The sequence below is a fragment of the Lichenostomus cassidix genome, chromosome 1Aa, assembly GCF_008360975.1.
Source record: "Lichenostomus cassidix isolate B80296 chromosome 1Aa, HeHo_3.0, whole genome shotgun sequence".
In the NCBI taxonomy this organism is placed as follows: Eukaryota; Metazoa; Chordata; class Aves; order Passeriformes; family Meliphagidae; genus Lichenostomus; species Lichenostomus cassidix.
In genome coordinates this window covers 13,654,601-13,674,289 of record NC_139480.1, presented here as the reverse complement: position 1 = coordinate 13,674,289, position 19,689 = coordinate 13,654,601, and the positions used below count along the sequence as shown (strand labels likewise).

Sequence of the window (19,689 nt, the reverse complement as noted above, 5' to 3'; positions counted from 1 at the left end):
GTTGTCACCAACCAGAAGAGTACCAGCCAAGTATCAGGAGCTGTCTTAGTCTCCACTTGAAATGGGGTCTGTTGTTTGTTTTCTTAATGTCACAGTTTTGCTGTAAATAGCACAAATATAAATAACGAGTTTTAGAAGGATACTCCAAGGTGACTGTATCAGTTACATGAAGAAATAGAAGCAGAAAAGGAGAAGCAAATTAAATTCAAAGTTATATTTAAGTGTGACAACACTAGCTTGGCCTACTTAATGAATTACTAAGTTGGAATCTCAACAGATGAGCACTTAGTGTTTGTTTTACAAATATTCTGTCACTCAACAATACTGTGTACTAGAATGTTGGCTGAAAGGTGACCCTGTGTTGTGAAGCAAGTTAAATTATGTACAGGCAAGTACGTCACCACAGTTGCCCCATTTAGCTTTGTGATGTTTTAATTGTGCAGTTCACACATGATGACTACGTGTGACATCCTGTGACAATGTGTAAGAGAGCCACGCCGTGCCTTGCCCAAGCCCTGTCTGGGGTTAGCGCGGCATTTCCCAAGGACGGTGGGAATTCAGAAGGCAGTGCCAAGAATCACCTCAGGGCATGGCGGTTGTTCACCAGTGCCCCAGTTTTCATGCTGGAAGTTGCACTCTCAGCGTCTGCAGCAGCTGGAGATTATTCTCTCCCTTTCTAAAGGTTACCAGTGCAGCACTGAGCCCGAGTCTGTGCGTCAGAGCTGTCATTTCAAGCCATCTGCAACATGCTGCTGCTTATTTAAATGTTAACTTGTTTGCTCCTCAAAACATGCAAGAAAGGAGAGAAAGATCATGGAACAATTATGTAGAGCTTTGCAGGGCCTTCCTTGCTCACTTCCTTCGACAGGAAAGTAGAACCATCTGAGAAAGATTTTGCAGGAGAGAAGGCAATTAATTTCAGTTGCAGATCCTGAATTTACAGTATTTAATTGCTTTAGCTACTGTACTTTTTTTTTTTTTAGTGGTGCACTGGAAGCTTATGTGCAATCAGTCAGAACAAGAGAGGGAAAGGAGTTTGCACCAGTCTATCCCATAATGGTTCAGCTGCTGCAGAAAGCCATGTCAACCCTTCAGTGAACACACGTGGACAACTCTCTCACACCAGGGAATGGACGGTAACACACTGGGGGCTTTGGTGCCACATATATATTTCCTCTTCATGTAAATTATCCCCAAGGACATCAGTTTTACAATGACATGTGTTTACCTCCTTCATGTCTGAAAATTCTGTCTTCTTGCTTTATGTTCACATTACAGGAACTTACTTATACAGAAATATTGTAAGGATATTGTACAACTTTTATGTGCTGTAAGTCTACAGTTAATTGAAACATTCTTAAGCATTCCTTTTGAATTTAGAGAAGTATAAAATTAGAACTCAAATGTAACAGTGTAATTGCTGAATATCTCAAATAAGGAAGCAGCTCTTTTCCTACAAGCATAGTTTTAAACAGTTGAATACATTTTAGCCGTATTCAGAAAATTGTACTTTGGAAATGTTTGAATCATCAGTTTCCATCTAAAAATCACTAATTTTAACACAAGGAAAAATATTTATAACTAACCTAAATGATTCTCTATTGCGCTGCTACTTGCTTAGAAATAATTTATATTGATTTCAACTCTTTTTGCTTAAACTGTAATAAAGAACATTGACTATCCAATCCTGAAAACATTGAAATTCTTCACTAGCTTCCTAATGGCAAAGCATTCAAACATACTTTGGATGGGTTCATGTAAAGGCTTCCTTGCAGAACATGCTCACTGCCGCAGGGCTGACTTTGTGATTAGTCCTCTTCATTTTATAAAACACCCAACACCAAATTTTAATGAATTTATTTGAAATAATATACAAGAATATAGTGTGCAAAAATCTTAGGGGCAACATCATGTAGACGTGATAAACTGAAATTTACAGTTGTGATTCTAAAAAAAAAAAAAAAAACGCACAGCTGTTTAGTACAGGAAAAGCCATGATTGTAAAATGGTCACAGCAGAAGCAATTGTAATCCTAAGGCAGCTGCTCTAATTTTAGACAGTTGGAGGAGAAAAAAAGTAAAGTGCAAGTGTTGCACATACAGTTAAGTGCAAAGTTTGCCCCCACCATAAAGATGTCTTATGGCAAAATAAAATATTGTAGAATATGTGGCAAAGACAAAACACAGAGTTATAACTATGATGGTGATGATATCAACAGCACCACTTTTCTTGAGATAACGCTGTTTATTTGTTTCATTCTGTCCTGGGCCATTATTTCCACCATGAAATGACAGCTCTCACTAGTGCCAGCTGATGCAAATATATCTCCCTTGTGGACACAAGTTTTCTAAGTGGCATCCCAAGCAGCAGCTCCCTTGCTACATCACACCACACTCTCCATTACCACATGTTCTGGTAACTTGCTGGCAGCAGGGCAGGCTGGGAAGCTGGAGGCTGATAATACACTTTGCCATTTCAGAAAATCCCAGGCCCCAGAATCGCAATTAATAATACAGTTGTGCAATACATATTAATCAGCAATAAGAATCAATGTATATAAACAGCTGTTACATATTTTAAAATTCCCCTTTTTGTACATTTTCTTTTAAAAATAAACATTTATACATATCTCCTTCGCCTCTTTCTAAAGTACTTTAGCACCACAGGATATCCATTTTCAAGCCTATATTACCTGATACATAATGAAGTTTGGAAGAAAAATAAGGCAATTTGGTTTAAAATGCTGATAGTTTTTAGCTTACTTAATGTTCTATTGTAAAAAGCAAATCTGCACTCAGATCATTTCCATGATGGTGCCAGTATTTTATGGTCACACACAGTCACAACAAATAGTAAATCCTTGATCTTGCATCTTCTTGCCATCAAGCAACAGCCATTTTGTACATATAGAGTTAACAGGAAAATTCTGGCTTAATGCTGTTGTGAGCCCTGAGAAAAGGAAGAGAAAACCAGGTTAGTGATTACCAAGCAAAGGGGCAGCAAACTTGTTTTGAAAGCCACAAGTATTTCTAATCATTGGTCAGTTATTCAGAAGAAAACAAAAAGGCCAGAACAGACACTTTTATTCCCTGATCATCAAGAGACCACCATGATTTCTCTGTCACAGCCTGGAGCTCACTGTCATTACTGAGTAAGGTTACCAGACTGCCAACAGTTCAGTTCACTGAACTAAAACAATTACAAAGGGTATTTCCTGCTGTAACACCGAGGTAACAGGTTCTGCAGATTCTGTTCTTTTGGCCTGAAAACTGTGGGGACAAGGAAAACCCTACTGCAAGGCAGGGTAAAAGCCTTACTGAGGCCAACCCATCACTACTCAGTTACACACAAACATGCCTCCGAGTTGCTGGAAGCTCACAGGTGAGGCTGTGATCTCACCATCCAAAGCCCAAAACTGTGGTAGTGTAAGGGCAGAATAAATAAATAATACTATTTTAACTAAATCCATAAGAAAATCTAAGGAAGCTGTCACTGTTGATTAAAATAGAATGCAGTGAACAGAAAAACAGCTTGTTCCTAGCAGCTGGGATTTAGTGGAACCTTCTGCAATAAGGGACTGGAAACTGCACAAAGTATGTGCAGAAGAAAGAAGCAACTCCGTGCTGGAGCATTTCTTACTCAGCCTTAAGGCAATACTTGCATATGCTCTTGAGAAAGAAGCGTCATTTACACATGAAAAGAAAGGGGGTAACTTCAGGATGGAATCTTAACACCACATGGATGAACAGTTTCACCAACCATGTGGATGAAGTCCACATAACACTTCAAGCTCCTACCCAGGCATAAAATGGAAGAACCTGGCAAGCACTCTGGGCACCTCAGAGGATGTTTCCTTTTAATCTGCTCTTCTAGTTGAACAAGCAGACTCTCCTTTTTTTGATGTTTGCTTTACGTGATGTTCCAGGTTGAAAGCCCTTCTCTTTCTCAATACATTCACCACCTATTAATACATTGCTGCAGACTGATGGCTTTCTACAAAGTGGAAAATAGTTTATTTCCCTACAGAAAAGTAGCGTTATCCACTGTATTTATTTTACAACTGAATAGAGTAATAAATGGAAGAGACTCATGGGGAAAAATTATTTTGCTTCCTCAATGTCTTCATACATGCTGATAAAAATTATAAGTAAGAAAAATAGAAAAAGGTAAAGAAAAAGCTTTTACAGAAGAAAAAAGTTTAGGTACAACCTTATGAACTCACTTACTTCAAAGCGAAAGACCGCGTGCCCTTCCTCCGCATTTCACAAGCACACTAACAATACAACGGAATTCACAGAACTCTCATAAAATATTCAGACAGACCCTCTCCTGATCTGTCTGCTGCCAAACTGCCAAAAGCAGGTTACACAACACACAGGAGTAAATGAAGGTTTCGGCTACTAAGAAAGCAGCTTATTCTGAACAGAACACACTGTAGCCACCCATCTGATGTGTAACTACATAATGAAAAACACTGCTTTAAAAACATACAGAATTTGTTCGTTTTCTTTTCCAACAGTCAGGATTTAAACGCTTCTGCTCCTCTGCCAAGGCCTTGGCTTCTAGTGTGTACATCCTTCTTTCCTCATTTTTCATTTTCTTCCACCTGTCGCCGAGTATCACACTTATGGCTCTGCAAGATAAATGTTTGCAGTACAGTCAGGACAGTGCTAAGAAATACCCTGATTTTTTTTGTTGTTTTTTATCTGAGCTCCTTAAAGAAGATGTGAGTTAAATGTGGAGATAACACATAAAGAAGAAATCAACTGTATCTTAATTTTTTTAATATTCATATTTGTGATTATCTTCTTATAGTTCTTTTAATAGTTAAACAGCTGAGACTTCTGTGTTAGCTGAGCATGGGTCAGTGCACATTTTAACATTTCAAAGGGTGTACATTTGAATACACAGCAACTGGCATCAACCAGCAAAATAGAGATGTTAAAAAAACCACCACCAAATGGTAACTCACATTTGTTTTGCTCTACTTTCATACTAGAAGATCATATGACAGATTTGCTGAAAATATGTTCTCTAATAATTAGAGCAATGAACTGAATATGACCTCAGCCAAATATTTGATTAACTGCAAGTCCCCATGTCTATTTAATCAATATCTGTAGTTTTCTCCACCTTTAATCCATCCTGGATGAAACATCCTGGTAAGTTCCCATTCCTATGCAAAGGGAACCGTTTGTTCTAACAGATCTCTCACCACTTCCAGAAGCTGAATTAATTCCTTTCCTTATAAACTCTGGGTCTTTTGACAACATTTCCCAGTATTATCCTGCCATATTGCTTAACTGCACTCCCAAATGTTGGATCAATATCCCATTAAAGCTTTAACTCCATCCTTTAGCTGAATGAAAATCTCTAAAGAACAGCTCTTTTATCAATGACAATTAAAGCTACCAGTAGTTTGTACACTTTGGCTTCAGATTACAGCAATAAGAGTTCTGTGACTGGCTCTAAGAAGAAAGTGGACACAACTAAGTCCTTTTCTTTCTCGTATTAGTAAGTTCCTTGCTGGCAGCAAAGATAATATGGCACCACATTATAGAGCAATTCTGAAGGCTTTTCTGCACCACAGCAAAAAAATGGATTTGAATCCTGCAAGGCCATGTGGTGGTGTTCAGGCTTCCACAACCTGCAGAGCACTCAGACACCACATTCCAAACTGCCCAGACAGCCCTTAGGCCTGTGCTGTCATGTGCTTTGGTGACTCCTTAGAGCAAACTGAAGGGGACACCAGATCCCATCACCATCAAACCCATTCACACAGCCTGTCTCTTTGGGAATGGAATTTCTGGTTTTCTGTCCAAACTGAGAACCAGTATCTTTGGTCTGTCATCAGAAGCAAACACGCCGAGTTTAATTAGCGGATTTTTCATGTTTTGACAGTATCCAGAGGCATATCACCAGAAACCTGTCTGCTCTGGGTCACCAGCTTGTACTGGATCACTCACACCCTTAGGAAAGAACATGGTGACGCAGAGAGAGCAGGTCTGCTGAAAAAGCCATTGCCTTTCCAAATAAAAATGCACCACGAAATCTTTTCGTTTCAAAACAAAAATATGATTTTCCTCATCTCTAGAAGGTCCACTACTCGAATTAAAGAACTTCTGAACACACAACCAAGTCCAACTACGGTTACAGTGTTACAGTGATGAGCATCTAGAAAATAAACAAGTGCAGCCCTAACACAAGCTTTTCAAACACAGCCTTGCAGTCCACAGTAGTTTAAAGTATCGTGTGACTCTTGACTCGTGCTTTGAATGTTTACAAGCTCACTGTCTTGCTGACATGCCTTGAGCTGCTTTGCCTCAGAATAGACCGTTAAACTCAGAGTACCTCAAGTCTGTCCTTATTCCCGTAAGGAAGTAACTGCAGCAAATGTAAGACCTGCACAGTACAGCAGCGGCTACTATGTTATAAGACCTACACAGTAATCTGAAAATAACACAAACTTACATTGAAAAACCACGAGAGTTGCCTCCCAACAGCTAAATTAATGAATGCTTCAGCAACACCTGAGTGACAGCTGAATGAATGCCTGTATCAATTATCACTAATGCTATTTCTGCCATTCTGTGTTTTATGGATGCCATGAAACTGCACCCAAATGCACTGCCTTCCAAGCAGGACAGTGAGCAGTGCATTCTGAAGCTTACTTGCAACTTTGTCATCACTTTTCCTTCAAAGTAAACCTACTCACTGAAATATTCAGCTCATTTTCACATCCATGCAGCCGCAGCTCCAGTTCACAGCATCAATTTGAAATCAGCATTTTCAATTAAATATATAACCATCATAAACTTTCCTGGCTGACATTCTGTTCTGTTTCTCACTAATAGTTGCAATGACTGTGAAGGCAACAGATGTGCTTCACTGAACTTACTATAAACATTACAGAACATCATTGTCAGGACACACAAGATTGGCTGGGATTTGTCTGGCAGGATTTTGTATCTCAACACCAGTTATAGCTTCCTTATTAAGACATTATAAAGTAGTAAAAACCCTTTCAAAGCCCTGTCAACTTAAATTTTTACCAGATTTAGTTCTGGAATTTTTATGCCACAATGCAGTTTTTACAGTAACAGCTTTCATAAAATTACATACATTAAAAATCTGATTCTAAGATCAATCCATGTTCATGTGTTTTAGTTTCTATTTACATATGCACAACTAGCACTGAATATTACTTAAAACATATGTAATGGAAATCTTCATGAAAAAATGTTTAGAAGTAAATGTGTTAGAGATTAAAAACAAAAGAACAAACTGACAAAGACCCATCCCCCAAACACAGTCACACAACTCGCCCTGCAAGTTTCAGCAGATTATGGAATGCCTTTAGGGCAAGTAAAATTTGGCAATGTACTGTCTGGATTATGATCTTTGAGATATTCTAATTATTAGTACTCCATTCTTCAACAGGATATACAGACTGGAAACAAATGCTTGTAACTTCACGACCAATTTGCAGTAATATGTCAAGACTTAATTAGAACCAGAAACTCCCTTTTTTCCATTACAGCACACAAGCAGAGCACCTCATCACTGTAAACAAAGACTGTTCTGTATTTGTGCCTCTGCTGGTGCACACATATACATATATCAGTTGCTTTACCCAAATGTTTCCTCAGAAGGTAAGTTTGCCAAAAATGGCTTATATCAAGTTCACTGAGTACAGTAAACATTCACAGTCCACCCATAAATTACCCTTTATATTAACATCTTTCAAAACTTGTTCTAAAAACACTACACACATTTTATTTCAAATGCAAAATTTATGCTACTTAAATCTAAAGGTGTGACACAGATATTCTGCTAATTCACCAGTAACAACAAAACTACAGTTTGTATCATTACCTGTTGTCTTTCCCTGGATACATCTGGGTGTATTCAACTCTGTATTTTTTGGCAAAAAGCATGAAGGCATTCATTGGTCTTTTGCACTTGTTTGGAGAAGTGGCACTCACAGTACTTGCAGTCCCTGAGCTGTGGCTTTTGCCAGCTTTGCTGTACAAAGGATTGGAGGGAAGATGTGACGATGCAGCAGAGGAACAGTTTTTACTACTGCATTCTGATCTCTCAGTATCTTGATTGTTTGATCCCCCACAGGACAGCGAAGCGCGACGCTGGCGAGCCATGCTGCTGAGCACATACACTGCAGAGGAGTCCATCGGGGTAAAATCATAACTGCAAGGAAAAGACACATTATAAAGCCATTGAGTAATTGTCATTTAAAATCCCTAAATATCTGTTCACTCTTTAATTGTACATTTATAGTATTTTTGGTTTCTTTTGTGTGACGTAATGATTTGGGCTTGATGCAGATATCAGTGTGAAAAACAAACTACAACAAGACTTTGGCAGGTAAGTTAATATTTTCTTCAATGTGATGGCAGACTGCAACATTACATGTTCTGCTGCGTACTTTGAACTCCTCAGCTGTATATCAGTTCACTATACAGTGTCTTAAAATTTCATTCTCTTTTTAAACACACTTCTTCCTTTCTGCTTCTGTCCTTACTGTAAATCAAACCTGATCAGTGAATGTCAAATACAGAAGGGGAAGAATAAGCAATGATTTCACTTGTGAATATACATTAAGGGCAAATAGGAAACCACTATATTAAGATAAATTATGTTATATTCACTACTGTACAAATAACTTCTCTAGGCAGTTGAATACATCCTATTTTACACACAAACCTTCCAGTGAGGTTAAAACCTTCCTCAGAGCCCGATGATGTCGCGCTATTTGATGAAGTGCTGACAAACGCCTGCCCTCTAGTGACAAAATCGTGACATTCCTTCTCAAGGTATTTGAACAGCTTAGGTGACTTGTTTCCATAAAATTCAGACCTCCAAATACGGTAAGATCTTACAATTTTTAGCTGACCAACAACTACAATTAACCTCTAACCACTAAAGAAGTAGTTTAACTCCACAGACTGCCACCATCTCCAGGTGACATCCACAGGCTATGCTGTTTTTAGTATGCTGTATGGGGCAAACACTCTTGGAAAGTTGCTACTCAATCATAAATCTAAACCACTAAGTTATTACCACGAGATAACATAAAACATATATATGCTAAGGCTCATCTTACCCACTGCTCAATGTGGCTATAGTGGCATGCTTTATGGCCAAAATAAGGGTTTTGAAGAGCTTTTTTCCAAACACAAATAGAACTACTAGCAAGGAAATGCTCCATGTGGCAGTCAAGCCCCCATTTGCAAAGGTAGCTCCTTTTGTGGGACAGAACCACAAGGAAGAGTGGAGCCTGACGAGTGGCCTCCAATGTCCCTCAGAAAAGCACAAAGCAGCAAAGAAGGGATAATGCTGACCATCTTGCAGGCTGTTGCAAGATAAGGAGAAACGACCTCTGTTCAACAACAGGCCAGCACCCTTCCCATTTGTAATCTCCCTCCCATAACAGCAACAGGATTTTGTTTTTAATTATTGTGTCCTGTTATCACGGCTGCAGCTGCTGCATGCTCCTTTCTCAGTCACTCCCTTCTGCCCAGAAAGACAAGGAATTTGAAGTACAAGGCATTATTCAGCTGGGCTACAAATTAATAAGGAGCCAGAAATCTAGATTTTTCACTGAGATGTAGTTACAATGATTCCAACAGCTCTCAAAGTATGCAGCGCAGAATAGGAGTTAATAAGACAAAAAAAGCCCAGACAACAAAAAAGTGAAGCCAAACAATCTGAACTCACTCCCTGTGCCAGACTGAAATCATACAAGAGCTCCCAGGGCTTTAACTGAAAATAGCATCTTAAATTCCCTTTTTTCTATTGTAAAAAACCAAAAGCAACTGGATTAAAAACAGATGCTAAAAAGGCACTAACATCATAGGAAAAGATAGATTTTACTATACCTTAAAATCTCAAAATAGTATGGAAAAATATTATTTCCTTAGAATCTTAAAAGTAATTTATGTTGCAAAGGACCTCTGAAGGTTAAGGTCTAGCTGGTTGAAGTTCTAACTTAGGCAAACCCTGAAGTTAATCAAACTCTGAAGTTAGGTAAGTTTGATATAACATAAAATAATCCCAAAAGTCAGAATACACAAAAATAATAAGAACTAATTATGAACATACTGTATTCTAAAGCCATTGCACATTTGTTTACCACTAAGAAACCGCTCAGATAATTCAGACATATTGTTGCATATGAAGCATCAGATAACAGCTTGCAGACATACTATTGTCAGAAGACTATACTAGGTTTTTCAAACATAATCCACTTTACTTGAAGAATTTATAAAGACAATATATGCGTTTTTACTGCTTTATCTAAACTGTCTTAAACTATCATAAAAAGAGACTAAAAAGGTATTTCACCCCAAGGCACTACTTTGCAATTTTGCAGAGCATATAATTACAGTTTTCCTAGTACTGAGTATTCATTTTTCCCTACCATTTATCTTGTATTACCAAAACTATTCTTTCTTCTGCATAGTACTTCAAATTCTTCTAGACTTAAGGTGCCTACTCATTAAATACAAGAACCACTGAAGCCACTTTATCCAAAAATTACCTTTTAAATGTATCAAAAACACCTGAATCATCAAAGTTAATGGCATCAGGGTGTCCAGGAGGTAGACACAGATCTCCAAGATGCATTTCACAGCATGGAATGCCATGCTGTACCACAGTCAAGCTTGGATAAAAAGATGACCAACCTGAAGTGGTAAAGAGTTAAATTAGACAAATGGCCAGACAATCTCTCCAGTTCTTCATTGGAGCAACCCTGTATCTCAAAATTACATAATTTTATAAAAATGTTCTGATGTAGTTTCTTTCACCCAAATGAAAAATCAGAAACACTTACTTAGGGAATTCTTACTGCAAACAGTTTATTTTTATCTCAAATAAAATCTCATTCTAGCAAAAAGGGAATCAAAACCTGGAAACTTTTACCATCAGAAGTTTCATGTTTAGCAAGTGAGAAAAACCTCGCTCATTTGCAGTTTTCCTCTCCCCCCCTCCCCCACCCCAGTTTTTCTGCTTTCCTGAGCTCCATTTACATACTTAATCAAATCTTTCCTTAAGAGATAGGCAGTCTTCCTGGAGGTTTATGGCTTTACAGTTTTGTTCATATTCTGGGTTTCTTTACAAAGACAGTAAATTGTTTCTACACCACAACTTTTATCACTTTCTTGAACAGTGTGGGATGCCAACAAAATCTGCAATCACCTTCTGAGAATATTTTAATAAACAACCAAGTGTACTTGTGGTATTTTATACCTTTATTTTTAACATAAAATGGATGATCGAGTCTGCATTCTACGGTAAGCAAGCCATCCTCCACTGTGCCAGGATCAAAAGTCAGCTTCAGCACTGACTCACCACAGGAAATGCATTCTTCATGAGAAATCAACTTCAAGCCATTGGAACCATAGTCCTGTTAACACACATACAGTTCAAAAAATTTCCCCCGAGAAAAGCATATGCCTGTGTATACTATAGGTGTATACTCATCATCATACACGGTATTAAAACATACCAACATTCTAATTGGCATTTCTATCTTGCTAGAAATTAATAAAGATTATGTAACATACATAAGTTAATTCAGTTCAAGCGCTTTACAGTGAGATACTCAAATGACACAGTGATCAGCTCTAAACAACATTAAGGTCAACCTGTCTTCCTGAGACAGTATTTTAAGGCAGAGGGTTAATGTAAGAAATTAAGTGTTTGCTGCAGGTATTACAATGAATTTATTACAACTAACAGCTACCTTGTAAGGACTGACTGGAAGATTTTCCTCTTTTCCACAGCTTTCAGATCTTGCAAACTCTTCAACATCTTGCCACTCTTTATTGCGTCCCTTATGAAAGCACAAACGAGAGCCTAACAGATTTTTTCAAGGAAAAAAAAGTTAGTGTTAGGTAAAAAAGTCTGTGTTACCAATAAAAAAAAAAAAGAAGAAGAAGACAAGATAAAACAAATACTTATTTCATAATACATGTTATTTTACCTTTTAGAAAACAATGCCAAACAGTTGAGGGCCAGGAATGGCACCATCCTAAATCATCATCATCTGAAAGGGATGACATGCAGAAAATGCCAGATTCTGATTCACTATTCGCCTATTAAAAAAAGCAAAGTGATGTTGATATTTTACTGCAGAAGATTTTAGGGCTGGTCTTATATGTCTTAAGATAGTCTCTAATTGGCACTTGTGGCATCATTTTGCTTTAAATACTAATAGAAATATAACATGAAGACTAAAGGAATGCCGTAAATGTGAATGGAACGTTTTCATCTCCTTCTCTCAGATACAACCTGACATTTTTGGGTTTCATTCTCTGAGATTCATTTCACACCTATGGATTATTGTATGCTCATATGTAAGCATTTTACACCTCATCATTCCTTGGTCATCCACAGAATCACTCAAAGCACATTATGGTCCAACTGCCGGAAAGCTGTAGACTCAAGGGAGTTGGAGATAAATCACTGGGGAAAATTCAGTGTTGTCAAACAGACAAATTTCAGATATAAATTAATACATGGAAAAAGGAGACACGGGACTGAAAGGTTTTGTGCGTCTCAAAGGAGAGGGATCCATATTTCCTTTTGAGGCATCAAACAAGTTAATATAGCTTTTTAAAGCTTCCTATAGAATAAATTACAATAGAAGCAGAGCTTTCTTAGAGAGTGATCTCATCACAAAAAATGTGAACTCTATGAAGTAGCACTACAAGCCTACCCTGTGTGGTAAAAAGAAAAGTAACAGAAAATCTAGCTTAAATAGAAATATTTTTAACACTAAACAGATGGGTTTTTTTTTAACTAGTTTCCCTTTTCAAAAAACTTAACCCATTACTCATACATCTTTATTTTAAAATGTTTCACAACAACTCACCCTTTCATGTCTGACTGGTGTTTCATCCACATCGTTCTTGGAGAAGTTAGGATCAATGTTTGAAGATCCTGGTGGAGGACGCGCATAGGAATGTAAACTTTTGCTTGTTGCTATTATGTGAACAGGAGATGATCTACAATAGAAACATATTTTAAAATATCTCAGATTAAGGCAACATGAGACTTTGCTGCTGTTTCTCTAAAATGCTTCTATTACAAATATTTCTGTTTGTATGAGGTGGATACCAAATAAACCTCCCACACAGCACTAATCCAACGGGATGATTAAAGGGTGCAAGCTCAGGCAAAGAGAACGTTTAGCATAACTCCTGCATAGGTTTTATATAGCACCCAAATAACAATATTATTTCCACAGTGGCATCTCCTTATCACAATGCTGAAGTTTTTATAAATATCTTGAAGCAAATATCCCTTTCTTAAGAGAATATAAAGACACTTGCTCTGTCCAAATAATTAAATCTCAACTGCATTACTATTAACAGTGCTGCGTTTCATTTTCTGATTATAAAACTAGGAAAAGCTGTACAATAAAAAGTGAAGCCCAGAAATTTCCAAGATCCCAGACTTGCTGCTCACAACCTCACAGAATTTACAATCACAAACCTGAGACAGTTATCACTAAAATACACATTGCATTAGATTTCCAACTAGCTGTTTAAAAAAAATAGAAATATGAAGTCCGTGCACTAGAAAGCTTTAAGAATTTAACTTAACAAATTCCTCTTAATTTTTATCTGCTGCTTCACATGAGGTAAATGTCCATAGTTTCTGAGTCTGCTATGGACAGGCAATGTCTTTATATGATCCTATGTCATTCATGGCTGGAAACTAAGCAGCTTTTGCACCAGGCTGAAACAAGTTCTGTGCATACTTTCAAAGAACAAATAGAAAGATCAAAAAATTACTGCTCCAGTTCAAAGTCAGAGGGTGTAAAGAGTAAAGGAGTGTTTCTGGAGACAATTATTATAAATCTCTATAATTCAAAATTGAAGTGTCAGTACCTCTTATAAAAAGCGCATTGCATCAAAGGACTCTGAGGACTTGTGGCTATATTTGCTAATTCTGTCAACCAGTTCACCCCATTCTCACAAGAATAAGCATTTTCTGGATTGCTGTTTGAGGTATGTTGGCTCCATGAAGGCCTTGAACATTCCTGATGTGAAACATCAGCACCAAGCTGAAAAAGTGCAGGTGGAGTAGAATCTGTCTGCACAGCCTGTAGTTCAGGAAGATCATCTACAAACAAATGCACAAATAACCATAATTATATTCAATTCTAGTTGACACCAAATCTTGCAAATTAAAATTAAAAAGTAACCACAATAAAATAATTTTATCTTCTCATATTACAACTACCAATATTTCACAAAGCCTGTTCATAAAAATGACCACAGAAATAGTAATACCTCTAACTGATTATACATTCACACAAGAAATTTAATAAAAAATTAGGTAACTAGATAAAAATGTAGTTCTGATTTAAAAGTTTTTACTAGATTGACCAGTTTACACAGAACTGTACTGCAGAATTATTCAAAAGTAGCAACATGCTTCACTAAAATACTAAAACATTCCACAAAAGACAACTAAATCTATCCTTGAAGATGTGACACTAAAAAAATTCAACATCAGACCATGTTCAAGATAAAATGTTTCCCCCAGGGAACTGAAGTTAAATAACTCAGAAATCATGAAAGCTGGGTATACAGCTTGGTAGGGGTGAATCCCTATAAATAATATACACCTTTCATATCCCATACAAAATAGCAGAAAAGAGTCCAGCTTGTTAAGAGAAGTCTGTGTTATGTGCTGTCATGTAACTAAGTATCATTATTCTTAATCACTCCATAACTTCAATTAAATGTGTTAATTCTTCACTGATTATATCTACACTTTCTAATGTATATGCTGTTTTTCTCCAGTATGTAAGAACTGAAGTAATGTTCCTCTGTCCCAGTATCTTTATTTGCAGATCTAAAGCAACATAATTTCCCTTTAGGAGGAGCTGTTGAGCTTTTTGTTTGTTTTTCTTGTGCCAAAAAAACCCTCCTCTGAGGCTTAGAAGCAGAAATTTGTGGTTCTGAGTTCAAGAACACATGTGAGTCAACACGCCACTGTGTCAGAAGTAAAAATGGGTTAAAGGGAAAAGTGACTGCAAAGTAAGACCTTCAGATGTCACAATTCCCTGCCCTACTTTTAATTGAAGTTAAAAATAATCAATCTCATTCAGTCAGCTTCCAGTAATTTCAGTAATGGAAATCTACAACAAACTTCAGAATTCATCTTCTTCTGAAGAAGTCATGTTATTTACCAAGTTCCATGTGTTCATCACAGGATGCATATCCAGGAGAAGAGGGCAGGTTTTCATTACACTTCAGCAACTCCAGTGACTCATTCATCCCGGAAGTTCTCTTGTCCACTACCAGAAGGAGTTTCTGAACTGCATTAGGCATTTGATTTGTCTTCACTTCCCACACCATGTTAGGATGCTCCAAAGTATCTGACTTCAGAAACAAAGAGGTTAGAAATTTGTATACACATGAACTGTTTGAAGTTGCATCTGATACACTACTTCATTACCAGAGCCCTAAATCCTCCTTAATCTGTTGAGTATCACAGCATATTTTAGGGGTGTCTGGACATGATCTTCTTGTACAATCCTTGCAGAAAGCAGAGCCAACTCTGAAGCCAAGAGGCCGCCTGGGGCCCTGGCCACTTGAGTTTCTAGTATCTTGAAGGACAGAGACTCCCTGGCACTTCCCAAAAACCTGTTCCAGTGACCACTCTTGCTGTAAAGAAGCTGTGCCTTATGCAGGTTTGAACTTCCCTTTCCACAGCATGTGCCCACTGCCTCCCACAGTCTGGAGTCATCTCCTCAACCACCACTCGAGCCAAGATAGACAACATTCACATGGTAACCTAAGCCCATCACAAAAGGCAATCAGATGGGTCAGACAAGATTTGGCTTTGGCTAATCTGTCCTGGCTATTCCCAGACAACTTCTTGCCTTATGAAGTGGGTGGACATGGCTGTCAGAATTTGCCCCATAACATTCCTGAGGGCTAAGGTAAGGCTGACCAGCCTCTAGTTTCCCCACATCCTCCTCCTTGAAGCCTGGTGCAACATTTTCTTTCTTCCAATTATTGGGAGCCATCCTGCCACCAAATCCACTATCTGTTGGAGACCATCCTCACAATGCATCCCTGCCATGGCAAGGGGCTTGGAACCAGATGACCTATAAGGTCCCTTCAAACCCAAAACATTCTGTGACTCATGACTGACACTGGCCTGGAAGGATCCCATCTGGTCCCACTGCCTCATGTGTGGCTGCCTCACAGAACTGGCATGCCCCTCACTTGCTCCACTTCTACCACAGACAAAGAAGCATCTTGCTCTGTCAGAGGCATGTTGCTACACCCAGGGACTTGAGGAACCTGGGAACAGGCCTGGAAAACAAAGATCAAAGCAAAAATGCTGCCCTCAACCGTGTGACATCAGGTCTCCTCTGCCATTTGGCATCAGCACCAGTTGCCCTTTCAGTACTGGTGTCTCTGCAGAAGCCTTTTCCACTGCTCTTCCCAGTTCCTGCCTCCAGGAACAGCCTCAAACACACTGGACTCCTAACGTCCTTAGCTGTGTTGCAAATGAAAAGATAAAGCCTCTACTCAGAGATTTCAACGCAGTTTCATTTCCCCAAATCCCAGTACTGTAACATTTATACCAAGCCCACTGTTTTAAATCATCTTCAGCAGAGAACTGTGTGCTTATTCTACAAAACCACTGCTTCTAAAAGCTGGCAAACAATGTTACCCAATCTTTAGTAATTTGGTTATCTACTGGTTTTTTTCAGATGCGGATGAATTAAAGCTACCATAACATGATTACTTTGTACTTTAATGAAGTGTCCTTGAAAAAGTAATCACGAGTTCCTTCACAAAAGAGCAAAAAACACAGCTTAGTAAGAAAGAAAACTTGAAAAGTCTACCATATGCATGTCCACTAAGTAAGCTACATTAAAGAAATACTAACAATAGCTAAAAACAGTCTAATATTTTTGTATTATAGAATGATTGGGTTGGAAGGGACCTCTGGAGGTCATCTAGTCCAACCCCCTCTACTGCTAAAGTAGGTTTGCCTACTGCAGGTTGCACAGGATCATGTCCAGGTTGGTTTTGACTGCAAAATTTCTAACCACTTGATCTGCTAATCTTTCAAATATATGCAAAACCTAAATAAAATTGCATGCTAGACATAAAAAGATGCTTTGTTCTACTCAAATGGCACTACTACAAAGCTACATCAGCTTATTCTGGTTTTAAGGTAGAGAAGAAAGGTCACAGAAATGAGAATATACAACTCAAACTATCAGTGATGTGATTTTCTCCTCCAAGAAACATCTTTAACGCAACCCTGTCACACATGTGGAACAGTAAAATTACAGAATGCCACAAGAGCAGAGAGCTCAGTTATTTCTGAACAGAAAAATCAGACCTCAGTAGTACAGGTCAGGACCATGAAGATTATCTCCAACTAATCAACTCTGAAAAGCCACTCCTTGTTTTTCTGGCTTATCTACGTCTCTCCTTTCCTCCCTTCTGCCCTTTTCTTTTTTTTCCTCTCTTCCTTTCCCATTTTCCTGCCAAAATGAAGAAGCAAACTTATTTCTAGAATGTTACATTCTCCTTCCTTCCTGCCAGGTGTCAAGACCTGAAAGTAAGTGTCCTGGTATCCCAACACTCTGAAGGTCAGAGATAAGGTACAGCTACAAAATGCTAGTCTGACAAGAAAGACACTTGCTTGAGTAATGAATTATTCCTCCAAGACACATGAATTTCTCTAAACCAAAGGCATCTGTGTACAAAAGCCAAAAAATCCACTAACAAATGAATTACAAAGAAATTGAAAGATAATTACAAAGAAAAACAAAGTACCCAACTTTACTTTTCAATATTTTTTTTAATTCTACTTGATTAAAGCCTGCTTTGGACATCTTTCTCTTGTCCTCAGCCTTTCAATGGTTTGGAACATGAAGGGGATTGGTCACTAATTACCTTGTAAAGATTTTTTAGCATTCAACTTTATGTTGAAAATTTGTTGCATCAGATGTTGTCTAGAACCATGCTTCACAGGACTGTAATGACTGCAGTTGTCTTTGGAGGCTAGATGAAATTATTATTTTGTGCTTTAAAGTAAGTTAACTTGTCTGTCATGCTAAAACAAATAGCACCATTAGCAAAGACCTTATTAATTGAACCATATCTGGTTTTGAGTGTCAAAAATAAATTTGGGAGTAAAGTAAATAAAGACTGCGGCTGCAAAGGGGTTCAGCAGGAACTGGGCAGCATCCACCCAAACCGCACTGCGCAGGAATGCCTGGGTGGAAAGGCTTCCCGTGTTTTTTTTCCTTCTGCTATTCGCCTTTCTTCTCCCAACCTACTGAAGAAGTTTCAGGCCAGGTCTACGCCTGAGCAATAAGCTGGACGGAGTTTAATTTGGAGAACAGCTTCTCCAAGCAAAACACAACATACTGGCAAGACTGGATCTACACCAGGGACTTTTCCTGGCGCAGCTGCTTTGATCAGGGATCCTCGCTCCACATCCCGGCCGTGCCAGAGCGCGCAGCCGAGGCAGAGCGTGATTCACCATGTTTTCGAAGCCCGGGCGGCCTGTTCGCTGACGCACGGCGGGCCGCGCTCCCCCCGCACCACCAGCCCCGCCGTGGGCCCAGGAGGACGGTGCTCCCGGGGCGGCTCGGCGGCGGCGGAGCGCCGGGAGGATCTCCTCCAACACAAACAGCCCCTCACAAACACCGCGGCGGCGGAGCGCCGGGAGGAGCTCCCCCCCCAAACAGCCCCTCACAAACAGCGCGGCGGCGGAGCGCCGGGAGGAGCTCCCCCCCCAAACAGCCCCTCACAAACACCGCGGCAGCGGAGCGCCGGAGGAGCCCCAAACAGCCCTCACAACACCGCGGCGGCGGAGCGCCGGGAGGAGCTCCCCCCCCAAACAGCCCCTCACAAACAGCGCGGCGGCGGAGCGCCGGGAGGAGCTCCCCCCCCAAACAGCCCCTCACAAACACCCTCAGGGCCTCCCCCCCCCGCCCGTCACGTGACCTTGTTTACACCCGCGGGCGCACGGCGCAGGCGCGCTCGGCCCCATTCATTCGAACTGCGTAACACCGGCCGGGGGGGCTCCCCCCGCACCGCGCCGCCGCTCCCCCCGCGGGGCTCACCGCGCCCACGGGCACCCCGAACACTGCCCGTCCCGCACGGCCCCTGCTCCCGCAGCGGGCACGGCGCCCTCCCTCTGACATACCGGGGCGAGCAGCCGCTCCCCGGGGAAAACAAGGGGGGGACACCCCCCGTATTTCGCTTGTTTTTGTGGTTTGAAGGGGCACAAAGGGGGTCGGCGCACCCCAGGAGTTTCAACTCAGCGGCGCGGGAGGGTGGCGCCTCCGCCGGGCCGGTCAGGGAAGGTTTACAGTAAACAATGTCCGAGCTTCCCGTCGCCGTCAAAAGCTCGGACCCAGCTGCATCCTCGACTCGGCCTGCGCCCGCTACCCTCCCCCTCCGACCTCTCGGACCCCTCCCGTCCCCCGTCGGAGCCTCGCAGCCCCCAAAAGTGGCAGCTCGAAACTTTGTAGCACTTACCGAACCCGTCGCCATTACCGAGCTCCCCTCGGCTGCCCCCCCCGCCCCGTCCCCTCGGCGGGTCCCGCCCGCGCCAGGCGCTGCTCGAGCGCTGAGTGGCCAGAGGCGATGTTGCTCAATTCGCAAC

General features: G+C 40.2%; 2 protein-coding genes across 4 annotated transcripts in view; one reads left to right on the top strand and one right to left on the bottom strand.

Moving 5' to 3' along the window:
• COG5 (component of oligomeric golgi complex 5) overlaps positions 1-1,694 on the top strand; it is a 172,640-nt gene extending 170,946 nt beyond the window's left edge. Inside the window, exon 22 of the mRNA XM_085040853.1 lies at positions 984-1,694. Coding sequence (XP_084896979.1) covers positions 984-1,098 — 115 coding nt within the window. The 3' untranslated portion in view covers positions 1,099-1,694. The remainder of the gene's footprint in view (positions 1-983) is intronic.
• Positions 1,695-1,842: 148 nt separating this feature from the next.
• On the bottom strand, positions 1,843-19,665 carry HBP1 (HMG-box transcription factor 1). 3 transcript variants are annotated; one of them, XM_085040867.1, is made up of 11 exons: positions 19,563-19,665; positions 15,227-15,419; positions 13,917-14,151; positions 12,896-13,028; positions 12,005-12,116; positions 11,765-11,877; positions 11,269-11,425; positions 10,559-10,703; positions 7,876-8,205; positions 4,492-4,633; positions 1,843-2,949 (listed from the first exon to the last, which is right to left on the bottom strand). In XM_085040867.1, exons 1-11 carry the CDS (start codon positions 19,575-19,577, stop codon positions 2,932-2,934), a joined length of 1,593 nt encoding a protein of 530 aa, XP_084896993.1. In that variant the 5' UTR covers positions 19,578-19,665; the 3' UTR covers positions 1,843-2,931. The 3 variants fall into 3 exon arrangements, with proteins under 3 accessions (XP_084896993.1, XP_084897011.1, XP_084897002.1); XM_085040885.1 differs by having other exon boundaries at positions 15,227-15,415; positions 19,563-19,597; XM_085040876.1 differs by lacking the exon at positions 19,563-19,665 and adding an exon at positions 18,444-18,787.
• Positions 19,666-19,689: the final 24 nt, after the last annotated feature.